Here is a 17,358-nt window from a genome sequence, read left to right as displayed (position 1 = left end):
AAGTACTTGTCTTCAGCATACCTGATTTTAAGCCACTGAAAGAAAATGAAATTCTAGCTCTCAGTGCTCAGTGAGAGACACATTAATGCATTTAAGAAGATAAAATCGCCGGGCATGGTGGCACACACTTGTAAGCCCAGCATTCGGGAGGCGGAGAACAGAGAATGATGGTTCATGGACAGCCTCAGTTACTTAGCGAGGCCCTTCACAACTCAGTGAGATGTAAAAAGACTAAAAAATAGGGCTGGGGGTATAGTTCAGAGGTACAATGCCCATCCATCCCCAATACTGCAAGAAAAAAAATAAGTTAAAATCAACATTTCTTAGCAATTTGATTATTCCAAAATTTTAAAAAATTTTTTCAAGTACTTCATCAGGCATCTTCCCAGAGTGAAGGAAACTTCAGATATAGCTGACCCAGGCCACATGATACCTGTGGCACGCTCTAGAACTATCACAGAGGAACATAAGTTTGTTTGTTTGTTTGTTTTGGTGATACTGGGGTTCCTAAAAAACCCTTCTACCTCTGGGCTACACTCCCAGACCTTTTTTTTTAAATTTTTATTTGGAAACAGGGTCTCTTAAGCCAGTGCGGCTGGCTTCAAACCTGCGCGATCCTCCTGTCTCCACCTCCCAAGCGCAGGCATTACAAGAGTGCACCACCACGCCTGGCCAGAAATTAGTTTTAATGCTTGACTGAGAGGAGCTTTACTCGCATGACCCAGATACCTGTGGAACATCAGAGAAAGGGACACTTTTCCTTTTAAAGCAACACGCCCATTTCCCAACATTATATTCTCCATTTGTTTAAGAAAACAGTTAACTGAGCAGAGAAATGGTGACCTATCATCTCAGTAAGCCATAAGCTAGCCCAAAATGAAGAGCAGACAACAGTAAAGGATCGTAGGGGGCACCTGATCGTTAGGCCTGCCACACAGATGTGCCATGAGACCAGTCTTCGGCCACTAGTTTAATATGTCAACTGTTGGACATAGGTAGGGCTGATGCTGCCCAGTGTCCAGAGGAACCACTCTGCTTGGGCCCCACGAGCATGCCTGATACCAGGACAAGGACCAGGATAAGGCAAGCAAGACAGCAAGGGCAGGGAAGGCAAGGAAGCTCCTGTAGGCAAGTGCTGACTTCAGTCTGCGCCCCAAGGCCTTGTCTGGCTGACCCTAGTCCTGGCCCTGCTAATCCCAGGCACCGTAACATGAACTGACTTGGCACTTTTCACAATGGCGGCCTTGTTGGACACCATGGTGAAAAAGTATAAGTGCTCTGGGGGTGTTTAGCGTGGAGAGGACTAAGGGGTGGGGGAAAGTAGGGTCAGAGATGTGACAAAAAAGGGAGAATGTCTGAAGGTTTGTCAAGAGAAGAGCAAGAGAACAGGCTGGATTACTGCAGGCAGATCCATAACCAATAAGTCATATCACCAGGAGGCATCTTGCTTCAGGCTTACAGCAGGGCCCACCATAGCCAGCCAGCCAGGTGGAGGGAGGCTGAGGAACGTGAGAGGCAGACCTAGCTGTGTTTTGTGCCCCCTCTGGCTTCAAATGTCTATGCTTCTGGATGTCTGCTTCCTGGTCCACAAGAAATAATTTTAGCAACAATCAACACTGAAAGAATTCTGCCACCTTCATTCAGACAGCAGGACATGGATATGACTGTCTTGTACAACGTGGACATGCTGTTTCTAGTGGTTTCTCTAAAGGAACAGGAGGTTGTTGCTTGGTGGGAGGGGGCTAGGCTGGTTAGGGTTTATATTTTCTGCCCTCGATTTCCTCCAACTTCAAAGAACAGAGAGACTCAGGGACAACCGAGGGGAGGTGGAGACATCTGGTGACTGAGCCAGTAACAGATCAGCAGCATCTCGGAGCTGAGGAGAGCGGACAGGACCTGTGGAACTGTGTACGGTGGGTCCCAGCTCCGCCTGCTACTGCCACACTGCAGACATCCAGCAGGATCTCCCTGCCTCAGTGGCCTGTGCCTTCTAGCTTGCTGCCCTGCTGATCTGGACAGGTGTGGGGCAAGATGGAGAGTCAAGGCTAATGCTCTGCCCCGTGTCTCCTGCAGGGAGGGGAGAGAGGCAGAGAAACAGGGACTTCTCACTGAAAACAGGACGCTGCCCCTCCTGCTCCCAAGAAGCATTAGGCATCTTCATCAGAGCTGCTGGCCATGGTGAGAAACTCCAGAGCCTGCAAAGGTCCACCTTCCATGCTGCTCGGCCCACACACCAGCCTTGGTCTTATTTGATGGTCGCATTGACCTGCAGCGGCCCCGGGCTCTCCTGAGGGTGACAGTCTTCTCAGGCAAAGGCAAGTCTACAGTGCTCCCTGCCCTGGAGGCTACAGCAATGCTGCCAGGCTATGAGCTTTTCCGTGTCTTTAAAGCACTTCCTTAGCCCAACATCCCCCATAAAAGACTTGGAGATGAGTAAACCCTCTAATATGACACATGAAGGGCTGAAAGCACTTTTACTGACCATGGATGACAATCAAGTTACAATGTAAATATCAGGTGTAAAAGTCCACATGGACCTTAACCCTGGAACTCTCTAAGTTAGTGTGTCAGGTTTGCAGCAGTTACAACCAAAGGTTGACTTTATTTCTTATAATTTTTACAGACCAAATACATTATAAATATAAATTTTCAAAAATTAACAGATTAATCATAATTTTCTTTAAAATGTACATATTATCACTCAAAATATTCACATTCTAGGACATCAGTAATTTCATCCTTCTCTAAGAAAACAGCACACAAAGTATTTCCTGTCATGAATCACTGCTGCCAAATCAGCCAATTTAACTTTCCACAGCTTCTAAATATTTCATATACACAGAAGGAGAAGATGACTGATTTTGAAACTGGAGCAAAACCAAGGAAAACCGAGATGTGTCCCTGTGAGATGACACTCGGTGACCTACAAAACTCAGACACTGGATGTTCTTGACCAGAGCTCCACGGCATGTCTGTGAGGCAGAATTGTTCTGTTCAATAAAAGAGAGTTTCTACGAACTTCTAAATGTGGGGGGAAGCACTTCAAAAGAATATGAAGGCCGGGCGTGGTGGCGCACGCTTGTAATCCCCACGCTTGGGAGGCTTAGACAGGAGGATCACACAGGTTCCAAGCCAGCCTCAGCTACTTGGTGAGGCTCTCAGCAACTTAGTGAAACCCTGTTTCCAAATAAAATATTATAAAGTAGATCTGGGAGCATAGCCCAGAGGTAGAAAGCCTCTGGGTTCCACCCCTAGTATCACCAAAATATACATATATATATATTTTTTTAAAGAATATGAAGGAAGAAATTAGCATTCTGTTAACTATATCTCTATTTTTCTACGGAAAGCTCTTGGTGGCTTTTAGACATTTTTGGTAAATATCCTTGTACTATGGAAAACCTGCCAACAGATATGTATTATGAAAGCTGTCAAACAAAATCTATCTCGAGCCAACAGAATTATCAGTATGTTGACAAAAGTCAGACTGCTTATTCCTGGGGAGAATAAGATGAATGAGAAGAAGGCAACAGATCAAGTCAACGTTACAGACAAGCGAAACGTGGAGGGAAGAAACAAGCAGACAATGGAGAAAGAAGTGAGTCACCTGCTTAACGGTGGGCCTTCAGATAGCAAGTGTGGTGTCTAGCAACGCTAGGAAAGAGGAAGGGCTATGGTGGCTAGAGAGTCGGCCCTGCCTGCAGTCCCCAGCAGGCAGACCAACCAAACAGAACACGTGCATGGCGCTCTCCACGGAGCACCAGCGTGCCACCCTGATTCAGACAGGAGTCTCCCATGAGGTCAGACGGCTGGGTGGAAGCAGACACGTCACCATCTCTGCTGTGATCAAGTGGTCAAGTTTTACACATGACTCACTTTAACCCATTCACCTTCAGCATTCATCTCCCCCACCTCCTCCCTCCCTCCCTCCCTCCCTCCCTCCCTCCCTCCCTCCCTCCCTCCCTCCCTCTCTCCCCACTATTCTTTTTAATTTTGAAATAGGGCTTCGCTAAGTTGCTGAAACTATCCTCAACTCATGATCCTTCTGTCTCTGCTTCCCAAGTACTGGGATTACAGGTGAGTGCCACTATGCCCGGCAAGATAATACTTTTAAATTAATATATTTTCCTGCATTTGAGAAATGCAGAAATGCTCAAAGTTGACATTTTTACGTTGGAAGCACATAAATGGGTTCAAAAGGGAGGAATCCACCTGACTCTCAAAGCAGTCAGATCTGGCGCAGGAAGGAGTCTTGACATTTGAGCAAGACATATCAAAAACTCCACCTGGAGGTCTTGTGAGATGACTGGGACATTCGGCAATGGTGAGAGGCTCTGTACCCAAGTGAACTTAGTAGTGTTTCCACTGTGAATGAATATAAAACTAAAACATCCCTGAAAATAAAACACACACAAGTGCACACGCCCCGGAATTACTAATACCTCCTGGCGTGCATCTCAGTCCACTACTCCTTGGCTGAACTGAGCTCCGCAGTGAAACTGAGCAAAGTTATTGTGCAACAGCGAAGTTAAATGTAAACATAAACAGCAATGGCGTTTCCAAAGAGCCTCAGTGTTACTATCGTATGTTGTCCAAATAATGCACTTCTGGATAGAGACGGTTAACAAGAAGAGCCAAGAAGCTTTTCCCGTCTTGGAGGCAATGGCCAGGATGCTTGATAAACTGGGCAGCTTGCAAAATGTGATCCTGGTATTCAACATACTGCTTACTCAGTGTCATGGATTCGAGAGTGGCCAGTGCCTAAAAGATAAGAAGGACAACAGGATTAACCCACAGACGCACACTCATGACCGCCAGGTATCACACTCACCTACTGTCAAGAGCTGGTTCCACTGTGAGCCTCGAGGGAGATGAACCTATGGAACCAGAACTGGGAATCCAGAGGCTGGATCTAATACAGCCGAAAGAAGGCAGCAACCCAAGCTTCTCTGTCTTTTGTAGCTTCTCTTTTTTTTGTGCGCTATTATTTCCCAACTCTTCTTTGCCAGGAGACAATGCAGCTCCCGGCTGGTCTTGTCAGTCTTCTCACCTGTCACACTTGCTTCCGGAGCTTGCCCAGTCCCACCTGTGAGGCCGTTCTCCCCAGATCATCGGCCTCTGTGCTCTCTGAGCCTCATGAACCATGGGCGTCAATTGCTTCTCACTAAGGTGATACCTGGTACTTCGCTGTTGGATTTGTTCTTAAGCGACACGTTCCTTCCTACTCTAACCAATGACAGAACTGAAGGAGGAAATGTCCCCATACCTTTCTTCAAAGGAAGAAATAAAGAAAACTATTCTTGGATTCCATAATTTTAATTTTTCTTCCCTTCATAGTGGAAGAAGACAAAGGAGACTATATAGAGAGAAGGAAAAATGAGAACAGTAGTTCTCAGGGGTAGCAAGTTTGTTTTGTTTGCCAACTGCACAAGCTGGCCCAAGTTCTGAGGTGCCTTCTGGGCAGAGAGCATGCCCACCTCACAAGGAGCCCCTGTATGAGAAACATGCCACTGAAGAACCAGATTTATTTATTTATTTATTTTTTGCGGGTCTGGGGATGGAACCCAGGGGCATTTGACCTCCGAGCTACACCCTCTGCCCTATTTTTTACTCTTTATTTTGAAACAGGGTCTCGCTAAGTTGTGGAGGGCCTAAGTAGCTGAGGCTGTCCACGAACCACGATCCTCCAGTCTCAGCCTCCCGAATACTGGGATTACAAGTGTGTGCCACCACGCCCGACTAAGAACCAGATTTAAAAGATTGGATTTGGTTGGTTCAGAACACAGAGGGAGAATTTTTGAGGATGGTAAATGAACTGAAAGCTTAGAAATAAACTTCCATGACAGCTATAGACAGAAGTGTATTGAAAATAAATAAGGGATTTCCATACAAAGTTATCAGCTGTGTGAACACAGTGCAATCCAAGAACAGGAATCAAAGGGCACTCCCAGGAATCAGTGTTTCTCTCCCTCTTACCTTTCTTTTTAAAAACTTAACTCCCAAGATGGTTGTCTACGATTAATCATTTTTTAAAAAAGTCCATTTTCAAGTTTGAAAATCCTGATGGTGAGGATACAAAGTACAGATAGGGAGTCATCACTCTGAGTGAAATAAAAGGCAAGAAACGGGGCCCAGGTGACCTGTGGGCACAGCTAGCACAGGGTCCTGATGCCCCAGGTATCCCAGGTATTGGGGCAACAGAAGAGCTGACTCTTGAAACACAACCTGAAATGCACCTCACTGACTTTACAACCTGCACTAAGAAGACTCCTCTGCCCAGTGGTGCTCTCTGCCAGACACCAGGGACTCCAACAGCAGTGGTGAGTGACAAGAACTGGGTAGGCTTCAACCAGGATCCCTGTGAAAAACCTGCCATGGTGCCATCTGACCCTCACTCAAACAGGAGGATTACAGGTTTGAGGTCAGCCGCAGCAACTCAGCGAGGCCCTCAGTAAATTGGTGAGATCTCACTTCAAAATTAAGGGGGAAAAAAAAGGCTGAGGGGGTAGCTCAGAACACTCCTGGGTTCAATCTTCAGTACCAATAAATAAATAAATAAACAGAAGTAAGAGTTCACATTGCACAAGGCTGGCTTAGACATTATCAGGCTGCTCAAGAGCAGCTGAGGGGGCTAAGCAGCCCTTACCCCAAGCACAGACATCCTGCCCAGTGCAAAGTGGGAGCCGCCTGGAGCGGCTGTTTGTACTGACCTGCTGGGCTTTGGGGGTCAGATGTAATTCAGAGCCAGGCTTCAGGCGGATCTGATCTTCTGTAGGAACTTGAATGGAGAGGAAGGCAGCCATGCTTCGGGCCACCACTCGGAACCTTAAGTGTAAGGGGAGGTCAGAAGAAATAAATGACTGTTATTTTTAAAATTTTCTACTAACAAAAACAAGATAAACATATTTCCAGATTTACTGCGTAGTCTGCCTCTTCTTCAGGAAAACCTTAAATATGATCAAAAAGAAGCTTTAATCTTTCCTTCTATGAGTACCACCCAAACAATGTGTATATAATTCAAATTCAAGAATAAAAGTGTTGGCAAAGATGTGGGATCACTGGAACCTTCATATATTGCTGGTGGGAATATAAATGGTACAGGCACTATGGAAACCAGTTTGGCAATAAGTAAAATATAGAGTTATCACATGACCCAGCAATTCCACCCCACATATATATCCTAAAGAACAGATGTGCCAAAAAATTTATAAATGAATGTTCACAGCAGCATTATCCACGAAAGCAAAAGAGGCTGAAACAATCCAAATATCCATGAGCTGATGAACGAATAAACAAAATGCGGTAGATCCATATGACAGGATATTATTCAGCCTTACAGAGGAATGAAGTCCTGACATATGCCACCACAATGGATGAACCTTGAACATGCTACGTGAAATAAACCATGACACCAGAAGCCACATAACTGCGCTCACTTTAGCAGCACAAATACTAAAACTGGAATGATACAGAGAAGATTAGCATGGCCCTTGTGCAAGGATGACACCAAATTCATGAAGCATTCCATAATTTAATTGCTGGCAAGAATGTGGGGAAAGAGGAACTCTTCTGCACTGTTGGTGGGACCACAGAGGAGTGCAGTTGCACTCATCTGTGTATCTTTCCAAAGGGACTGAAATCAGAATATTATAGTAATACATACATATCCACGTTTAAAGCAACACCATTCACAACAGCCAAACTCTGGAACCAACCTAGGTGTTTATCAGCAGATGAATGGATCACAAAACTATGGGATATATATACAATGGAATTCTACTTAACAATAAAGAACAAAATTATGTCATTTGCAGGAATGTGGAAAACCTGAAGATTATTATATCAAGTGAGATTCACCAGGCACAGAAAGTGAAGGGCCATGCTTTCTCTCGCATGTGGAAGCGAGGAAGTAATCGGGATACATGAAGGATTTGAGATAATGGAGGAGAAACCTTACTGGAGCCAGGGAGGTGGGAAGAGAGAGAATCAATGAGGGAATCACTTCCACTGGCTTTATATACTTATGTGAGAATGCCAATATCCTGCAAGGCGGGGCTGGGGAGCGAGCTGGGGAAGCCTGCAAGTGCTGTGTGCACGTATGTCACCATCACTCTGAACTGCGTTATGATGGGACTATAATGCACCGATAAGAGTATTAAGGTTTTTAGAAAGTATGTAATTCCATTTTTATGGGAAAAGATCCATTTTTATAAAATGTCCAAAGTAAGATTTAATACATAATATCATAAAGTTATTTAATGGTTGCCAGAGACTAGAGGAAGAAGGAAACAGAGGCCTAACAGGTATAGGGCTTCCTTTTGGGGTGAAGAAAATGTTCTGGATTGGACTGTTATGGCTACAATAAGACTACACATGTGTTAAATGTTGCTGAATTACACTAACAAACTGTTTTCCATAGTAAATTTATTTTAATACTAGAGGACTGAACACAGGGACACTCTATCTGTAAGCTATACCCCCCAGCCAGTATTTTGAAACAGGTGTCTCACTAAGTTGCTGAGGCTTGCTGGCCTCGAACTTGTGATCCTCCTGTCTCAGCCTTCCAAGTATCCACACCCAGATACCATAATAAATTTTAAATTATGTATATTTCACCACAACTAAGGAAAAAAATAAAAAGCACTCGATTCAAGTGGAAAAACATACACGCCAAATTTAAGTGAAACAAAAAATCACAGTCCTGCTAAATTCTGCCATAAACAGAGAAACCTAAGGCTAACTGGTCTGGAATGCATGGTTCCCAATGTTCCACAAGACAACGGGCTATTCCACAAGAATGTTGATGTCAGAGCAGTATGAAAACTCTTTTCAACACTGACATGAGATTGAAAACAAAACCATAACTTAGTTAAGCATTCTGAGACGGATGGGAGGCTAACGGCTTACTTCTCATTACTCAGTCTTCTTCCCAACTGACCTCTGCCCATCTTGAGGACTTAGGGATTCACTAACCTGAGTCCCTCTGAGGTTCTGGATTTCCCTGAACCTGATGTCCACAATGAAGCAGATGACCAGGGTATGTCCACCTAACCTCCTACACCATCACTGGCTCCAAACCAAAAAGAAATCAGCTGTGCAGTCAACATGCAAGAGCAACCATGAAAATATACTGTTTGAGCTTAAACATGCTGTATAAATTATCAAAGATGGCTCTGGTTTCTAACCCTCTCTCTCTTTTTTTTTTTTTGGGGGGGGGAAATCCTACCCTAGTGAAAGGCACAGCCATTGGAGGCCCACAGGGGAGAGCAGGTGCTTCCTCACCTGTTGGACAAAGGTGACTTTCGGCCCAACCCAATGGCCCCCAGGATCCCAGAGCTGAGCCTCTCCTCGGCCAGGAGGTTCTGCCTGCTCTGCAGCATGAGCAGAACTCGGATGATGGATTCCGTCAAGACTGGGTCGTTCTGTTCTGTCTGAATCAGGGACAGCTGCAGGACTTGGTGCCACCACAGAAACAGCTTTGCCTCTTCCTGCACAGAGCTGGGCAAGGTACACGAGGAAATAAAATTAGAATTGGGATCTTTTCCACTCCCACTTAACTGAAAGTTCACACTTGAGTTTTAAGGAGACATTTAGTACTTTAAAAGCCTCAGCTAGTAGGTGTTAATAAGGTAATGAGATTATAACAGCTAAGTTGTAAGTAGTATTACTGAATACTTAACAGACTCTGTGTCTGGGCATTTATTTATTCCTCACAAGCCTAGGAGGTAGGGAGTATTCTCTCTACTTAACTCATATGAAAGCTAAAGCTTGGTCTTTCAAAATGCTTCTTTCTTTCTTCTTTCTTTCTTTCTTTCTTTCTTTCTTTCTTTCTTTCTTTCTTTCTTTCTTTATTTATTTATTGTGGTACTGGGGATGGAATCCAGGGGCCTTCTACCTCCGGGCTATACTCCCAGACCTATTTTTATATTTTATTTGGAAGCAGGGTCTCTTAAGCCAGCTGAGGCTGGCTTCAAACCTGCACGATCCTCCTGTTTCAGCCTCCCAAGAGCAGGGATTACAAGCGTGTGCCACCACGCCCGGCCAAAATGCTTTTTTTAGAAAATAAAAAATACACTTAGAAAATTAGCCCATCAAAGTTTGAATCTTTCCAAAACAAGTGTCACTGTATCTCAAAGCCTTGTTTGGTTTTTATGCACCACTTGCTTCTTTGTCCTTAAATATTTAACTCTAAATTCCAAGCAAACTAAACACAAGTTTGCTACAGCAGCTAGAGAGTCGACATACCTTGGGTACACCTGTTCCAGCCATTTGCTTAGGATGAGCAGCACTTTCATTTCATTCCGTAGAGTCTGTTCACTGTTCAAACACTGGAGCAGGTAGACGTACAGAGTCAGGTAACTGCCCAGGGACAGACACTCCTGCAGAAATTCCTCTATGGTGAGCTCAGGAACTTGAAGGGACACCAGAATGGGACCCCATCCTAAATTTTGATTGAGAGAGCCTAAGAACACCAAGAGGAGACAGCAAGATGTACTTAAGAGTCCAATTACTTAAAATCTTCCAGATCTTTCCACTTCAAGCTTCATGTCAAGACATTTCTTACACTGGTCCCGCAGGCCATGAAAGTGAAACCTGGGATGGAGGTGTAGCCTGGGTAGCGCACTTCCCTAGCATGTATGATCTTGGGTTTGACGTCTATAACTGGGAGTGGGGAGAGAGAGATACATAGACCGGAGGGCCCTTGTGCACCACTAGAGAGGGTTAGAAAACTGGAATTCAGAAATGCAAATTTATAAACCAATTTGCTTGTTATATTATGATCATTAATATTTCTCATCATGGTCATAAAGAGTTCTAACTTTAACAACTGATTTATTTATTTATTTATTTATTTATTTATTATTTTTTATTTATTTTGGTGGTACTGGGGTTCCTGGAAGCCCTTCTACCTCCGGGCTATACTCCCAGACCTATTTTATACTTTTTTCTTTTTTTGGAAACAGGATGTCTTAAGCCAGCACAGCTGGCTTCAAACCTGCACGATCCTCCTGTTTCCACCTCCCAAGCGCAGGGATTACAAGCATGTGCCACCACACCCTGAGAGTCCTAACTTTAATATCATTTTTTTTGCAGTACTTGAGATGGAACCTAGGGGCATTCTACCTCTGAGCTACACCCCCAGACCCATTTTTTATTCTTTATTTTAAAACAGGGTCTCACTGAGTTGCAAAGGGCCTCACTAAGCAGCTGAGGCTGTCCATGAACCACAATCCTCCGGTCTCAGCCTCCTAAATGCTGGGATTACAAGTGTGCGCCACCACGGCCGGCAACTCTAATACCATTTTTTAGTATATATGAACACTCATACTTTTCCAAGGAAATCTGTAATCACTTAATCCATCATAAGTAATTTACTTATCAAAGGTCAGCTCATATCTCAAGAAAAATTGATTTTTTTTGTAATACAAAAGAATTTGGAACAGGAGTATTGTCCTAGTGGTTCTCAACTCTTGGTGGGGAGTAAGTGACGTGTACAGTACCTTCCATGGGTGGCCATGGAACATTTGTGGTTTGTCAAGATAAGACAAGCTGGGCGTGGTGCTGCACACTTGGAATTCCAGCATTTGGGAGGCTGAGACAGGAGGATCGCAGTTTGCAGACAGCCTCAGCTACTTAGTGAGGCCCTCTGCAACTGAGTGAGACCCTGTTTCAAAATAAAGAATAAAAAATAGGGCTAGGGGTATAGCTCGAAGGTAGAATGCCCCTGGGTTCCATCCCTAGTACTGAAAAAAAAAAAAAGAACAGGACAAATGTTATGTTATAGACATTTCTAGAATGTTTCCCTTAGATCCTTGTGCTCTCATTGTCTGCAGTATGATGTGCCTCTGGATATTAGAGTTGAAAAGGGCTTTCTGAGTGATATATATTTATTTTTAGTACTGAGCATTGAATCCAGGGACATTCTATCTCTAAACTACACCTCCAGTCTTTTTTTTTTTTAAACAAGTCGCAGTTGTTGAGGGTCTTGCTAAGTTTCTAAAGAAGTCCTCCTGTCTCATCCTCCCAAGTACTGGGATTACAGGTATGAGCCACTGTGTCTGGCTAATTCTCAGCAATTCTTAGTCAGATCAGGTTATCTCCAGGGTCTGAGAGTTTAGAAGCATGGAATAAAGAAAGGTGAAAGGAAGGGTGGGATAGCAGGCTGATCCCTCGTAAGTTTAAAATACGATAATATTTTAAACAATAAAAATATTTAATTACAATTCTTTTCACCAAAAGATATTAAAAGGAAAAAATTAACATAGTGGATCATTGTTACATAGATTCTGGTGTATGGCATTTGCTTTAAAGACTATGACGTTGCCCATCATAATAAAGTTGGTTTGATACTTTAAAAGCAACATAAAATAGGTAGAGCATTTTCTCCCTTAAAATACGTGATTGTACCAAGAAATATGGGCCAGAAATTCTATGCTACCAGCACATCTTTATGAAGAAAATATATATTCTGAAACATCTACATTTACCAAACAAATATTAGAATGGCACAGTCTTTCACTAGAAAGATACCTCCTGATGACAAACTAATCTTTCTTGAAAGGCCAACAGAGAGCAGAGGGTTAGCTCTTACCTTCCTTGAAGTAGGCGGTGATACAGGCCTCCGTAGTCTCTGCCATGTGGCGGACAGAGGCCAGGCTCTGGCAGGCCGCTGTCAGGAGGGGCAGCACGACCAGCCCGTGCACTTTTTGGCCGATCCAGGTCCGGATACTGCCCTGGAGGAACTCTGCCGTTGGGATAGTGGCATTGTTCATCATCATTAGCACTTCCATAAAGAGGCTGCTGAGGGCCATGTGGCGGGTCTGGCTGTCCATGTCTGAAGGGGAACACACATGCTCTCAGGCCACGGCGCGGGGACAGGACTGTGACCGTGACAACAACAGTGCTGTAACCTCAGCTGCTCTCTGGGCAGATTGTATAATACCAGTGGCTGATCACAGAGGCCCAGAAAGAAAACTCTGGACAGCCTTTGGCTTTTACAGAGAGGACATAGCACAAAGTACTTTGTAAAAGGAGGAACTACTGTGAGATCCCTGGGAACAGCAGTGTGACAGAGCAAGGCCTTACCCAGTGGACATAGATCAAGCGTGTACGAGAGATAACTCGTTTCTCAGAACATGCCTAAGTAGCCTTCATTTTCCAGGCTTTGCTCATGCAAAACCAGACATGCAGGTCTCAGCAGTCATCAGTAAACTAACTAGCAACAGTGCCCCCAACCCCAACCGCAGCCGCCGCCACTGCTGCCAGCATTCTAGGGTGATTTACCTCAGGTTGGCCCCAAGCTCCTGGGCTCAAAACACACATCACCGTGCCGGGGTATTTCTTTGGTTTTTAAATAGGAAAAGTGAACAGGGTTGGGCATGATGGCACAGGCCTGTAACCCCAGTACTTAGGAGGCTGAGAGAAGAGGATCGTGGGTTTGAGGCAGGCCTCAGCAACTTAGTGAGACCCTATTTCAAAGTAAAAAATAAAATAGGGAGGGCTGGGGGATACAGCTCAAAGGTAGGATGCCTCTGAAGTTCAATTCCCAGTACAAAAAAAAAAAAAAAAAAAAAAAGAAAAGAAAAAAGAAGAGTGCATTTATATCACAGACTGGCAAAATAAATGGGTCTTTCAAGGAAAATTAGAGGTGATACAAAAGCAGAGTGCAAAAAAGAGCAAATTTATTTTATAAGAGAATTGTACATGAATGAGGAAGGTCACCAAGGTAAACTTCTTTACCCTCCAACACAGGAAAACTATAATACTGGTAGTTTTTTGTTGTTGTTTTGTTTTGCGGTACTAGGTACAGGGGCATTCTATCTCTGAGCTACACAACCAGCCCTATTGTTTTTTTGTTTGTTTTGGTGGTACTGGGGTTCCTGGAAACCCTTCTACCTCCGGGCTTCACTCCCAGACCCTATTTTTATATTTTATTTGGAAACAGGGTCTCTTAAGCCAGCATGGCTGGCTTCGAACCTGAGCGATCCTCCTGTCTCCGCAGGGATTACAAGTGTGCGCCACCACGCCCGGCCTTCCAGCCCTATTTTTTATTCTTTATTTTATAGGGTCTCACTGAGTTGCAAAGGGCCTCACTAAATAGCTGAGACTGTCTGAGGTAGTTTTAATAGGCACAATTTTTGCCACTTTTAGCTCTGAGTTGGGCACTTTTTTAGAAAAAATAGAACAGAACTAAGGCTTTCTCACCACAGGACTCAGTATTTATGTCCATGGGAATGGTAAGAGGTTGGAAGATCTTCCTCATCACATCCACCAAACAAATTCACCAGACAATATTAAATAGACCCTAATTTAATGCTACTTTTTATCAAGCAAAAATTTGTTTTAAAACCTTCAGATAATAATAGTATGTGCATATAAGTACTTTTTTTCATGTATTTACATGAATATTAATATTCTTGGTAATAAAGGCACTATCTGAATTTCAACTAAATAGTGATTTTAATTCATCTTTTAATTCTCATAGGAATAATTTACTACAATAAGCCTTATAAAAGACCCTAACCTTTCCCTTCCTGTTCATCATCAACAGAGGCAACAAATATTTCCCTGAAAATGATCCTTCCTATCATTCTTCTGACCAAAATCTCTTAGAAAACCCTTTCCTTCTTCCTGATGACAGTCAAGACTCACTCACATGTGACCACTTCTAGCAGCTTCTCCAGCAAGGGCCAGAACAAGTAAGTTGTCTCCTCTCCCAGGGCCATGCCCATTTGTGCAGGAAAGATGCTGCCCTACAGCTTACGCATGGAGCTCCTTTAAGGCTCCTCCTCTAGTAGGCTCTGGGCTTTATCACCTCCCCCAGGATCCTAAGAAGGGTGAGGTGGAAGCCAGCCTCAGTAGTCCATTACCCTTGTGAGTTCTCTGAATTTCTGGTTTCTTTCTTCTACTTTTTTTTTTTTTTTTTTTTTGGTGGTACTGGGTATTCTACCTCAGAGCTATACCTCCAGCCCTTTTTATATTTAAAACAGAGATATTCTACCTAAGAGCTATACCCCCAGACCTTTTTATATTTAAAACAGGGTCTTGCTAAGTGGCTGAGGCTGGCTGCAAACCTGTGATCCTCCTGTCTCAGCCTTCCAAGTACTGGGATTATAGGCATACCACCTGGCCACTACCACAACTGGCTTTTAGTTTCTCAAAAACATTTTATCTAGTACTCTTGGTTGTTTGAAAGCAGTCACAATGTCTAGTCCACCAAAATGGTAGCACCACAAAATCTCCATGACCTTCAGCTGATGTGGCAAGTCTACAGATGATTCTGAAGGGCCCGCCTCGTTTAGAGCCAAATCCTTATGAACACCACTCACTAGAGTTCTCCTGCTACCTCCTACTCACTACATACAGTTGTGTCTCGCTTGACCTTCAGTCCAGGTCACCTTACACCAGCCATCTGCCAAAGGCAACCCCTCCTCAAGTTCTTAACTCTCTTGCCTCCCCCAGGGCCAAGTATCTTGATGTTCAAACAGTTCTTTGATGACAATCACTTTTCTTGGAAACAGGAGTGAGAGTCCTGACCATCGTCCTCAACCCAGTGTGCCTTAAATGTGGCAGAAATTCACTGGCTCCATGAATATATGACCTCCCACTTTCACTTACCAGGAGGATTAAAGGCAATGATATCATCTAGCAGCTTAGACATTTCCTGCTCAAGGACGGCAAAGGTGATTTTTCCATTTTGTTCCAGGGTGCTGAGGAATTGAACCATCTGATGAGTGAAAGCTCGGCATTTTGGAACTACATCCTGACAAACAAAAAGAGGATCATCCCGATGAATCCAGGCAGGAGTGCTGACTGAGTATTCCCTGGAGCGTGGCACTACAACAAGCGCTTGGGGAGGGAGTGGCAAGGACAGATCAGGAAGACACAGGAAGACCTATCCAGGTGGCCAGAGGCCCTGTGTCTGGAGATGGACAAATCTGGACTAGAGCCCACATTCTCTCAAATTCTGCAGAACAAACCTCCTTTTTCACGACATTAATCACAACATCACGCACTGATCATGTGCCAGAAGCTTTTCCCAAAACTTTCACAAACGTAATCTAATTCGATCCTCCCAACAACACTTTGTGAGGCGATGCTAAGCTTGACAGGCCTCGATCTCATCCCGTCACCCTCCCTGCCACTCTGTTGAGAGTGACATTCAGGTCATGATGGCAGTGGCCCACTGTCAGCCCTCAATCCTCTGAGCTCTGGTCAGCATGGGACGCCAGTAGTAGGTGAAGGAGAAAAGTCAAACGAAAGGGTCTAAGAGGCCAGCATGCGCACACAGTGCCTCACATCCTCCAGCCCTCTGCTGAGTAGCTACCAGATTCAAACCTGCCCTCAGTAATGCTTAGGCTACCTCCAGTCCCAAAGTACAGGCCCTGCCTTTCAAACCACCCTCTTAACTTACAAGATGTTTCTGGCTGTCGGTAGGTATGGAAAGGCCTGCAGACACTTTCAGGAGCTTCACAATCAGCTCAGATGAAGATTCTTTTGCCAGGATGATGGACGGTGGATAGTGACTGCTGAAGTAACCCAGCACGCTCCGGTACGACACAATGTCCACGAGATGCCACGAGAGTGAGCTTGTCTGTCCAAGGAGACTAAGTAAGGGTGAATCCTGAAAATGAAACACAGGTCCTTTTAGTTTCAGCCTCCATTTTCCCCAAAATATGTACCTCCCACTAGTCTATGAAAACCACTAATGTGGCCTATGATAATCACAGTACAGTTAAAATGTCAAGTAAGAATCTGCTCAGGTTAGAAGCATTAGTGAAAACAACAAAGTCGTGGCAAAAACACATTAAGATCTAAAAGTATTCAGAGCCAGGCGTGGTGGCGCACACGTGTAATCCCAGTGCTTGGGAGGCTGAGACAGGAGGATCGCACAGGTTCGAAGCCAGCCTCAGCTACTGAGTGAGGCTCTCAGCAACTTAGTGAGACCCTGTTTCCAAATAAAGTCTAAAATAAGTCTGGGAGTATAGCCCGGAGGTAGAAAAGCCCCTGGGTTCCACCCCAGTACCACCAAAAAAATTTAAAAATAAATAAATAAAAGCACTCAGAACTCAAGTTTTCAAAGGAACTTAGCTCTCATGGTCCATGCCAACACTAACTGTAAGCAGCAGAGAAGAATGAACTGGACATTAATGAGATACAAAATAAAATGGACCAACATATTCTAACCCAGTGGGGTTCTCTTCATAATTTAGAACAAGACAAGAAAAATAAAAGCAGGCTTCTAGTTGAAGGCACATCTCATGTGCCAAGCATTTATCCAAAAGGCATACAATGAAACAACAGGGAGTACAACAGGGAAGCAATGCAGAAAGGAGCTGAGGAGCCAGGTCTGACCAC

At 44.2% G+C, this 17,358-nt stretch overlaps 1 protein-coding gene across 2 annotated transcripts in view; it reads right to left on the bottom strand.

Moving 5' to 3' along the window:
* Positions 1 to 4,578: 4,578 nt before the first annotated feature.
* The window catches only part of EPG5 (ectopic P-granules 5 autophagy tethering factor), a gene marked incomplete at both ends in the record, with an annotated part of 104,642 nt that continues 91,862 nt past the window's right edge, over positions 4,579 to 17,358 (bottom strand). For both annotated transcript variants that reach the window (XM_080714842.1, XM_080714843.1), the window contains 7 exons: positions 4,579 to 4,761; positions 6,711 to 6,825; positions 9,283 to 9,498; positions 10,246 to 10,462; positions 12,593 to 12,835; positions 15,619 to 15,763; positions 16,415 to 16,624. In XM_080714842.1, the coding sequence (XP_080570968.1) occupies positions 4,579 to 4,761; positions 6,711 to 6,825; positions 9,283 to 9,498; positions 10,246 to 10,462; positions 12,593 to 12,835; positions 15,619 to 15,763; positions 16,415 to 16,624 (1,329 nt within the window). The remainder of the gene's footprint in view (positions 4,762 to 6,710; positions 6,826 to 9,282; positions 9,499 to 10,245; positions 10,463 to 12,592; positions 12,836 to 15,618; positions 15,764 to 16,414; positions 16,625 to 17,358) is intronic.

This window comes from Muscardinus avellanarius, assembly GCF_963383645.1.
Source record: "Muscardinus avellanarius genome assembly, chromosome: 17".
Taxonomy (NCBI): Eukaryota; Metazoa; Chordata; class Mammalia; order Rodentia; family Gliridae; genus Muscardinus; species Muscardinus avellanarius.
The sequence above is the reverse complement of the archived record's forward strand: the minus strand, read 5'-3'. Positions and strand labels throughout refer to the sequence as shown.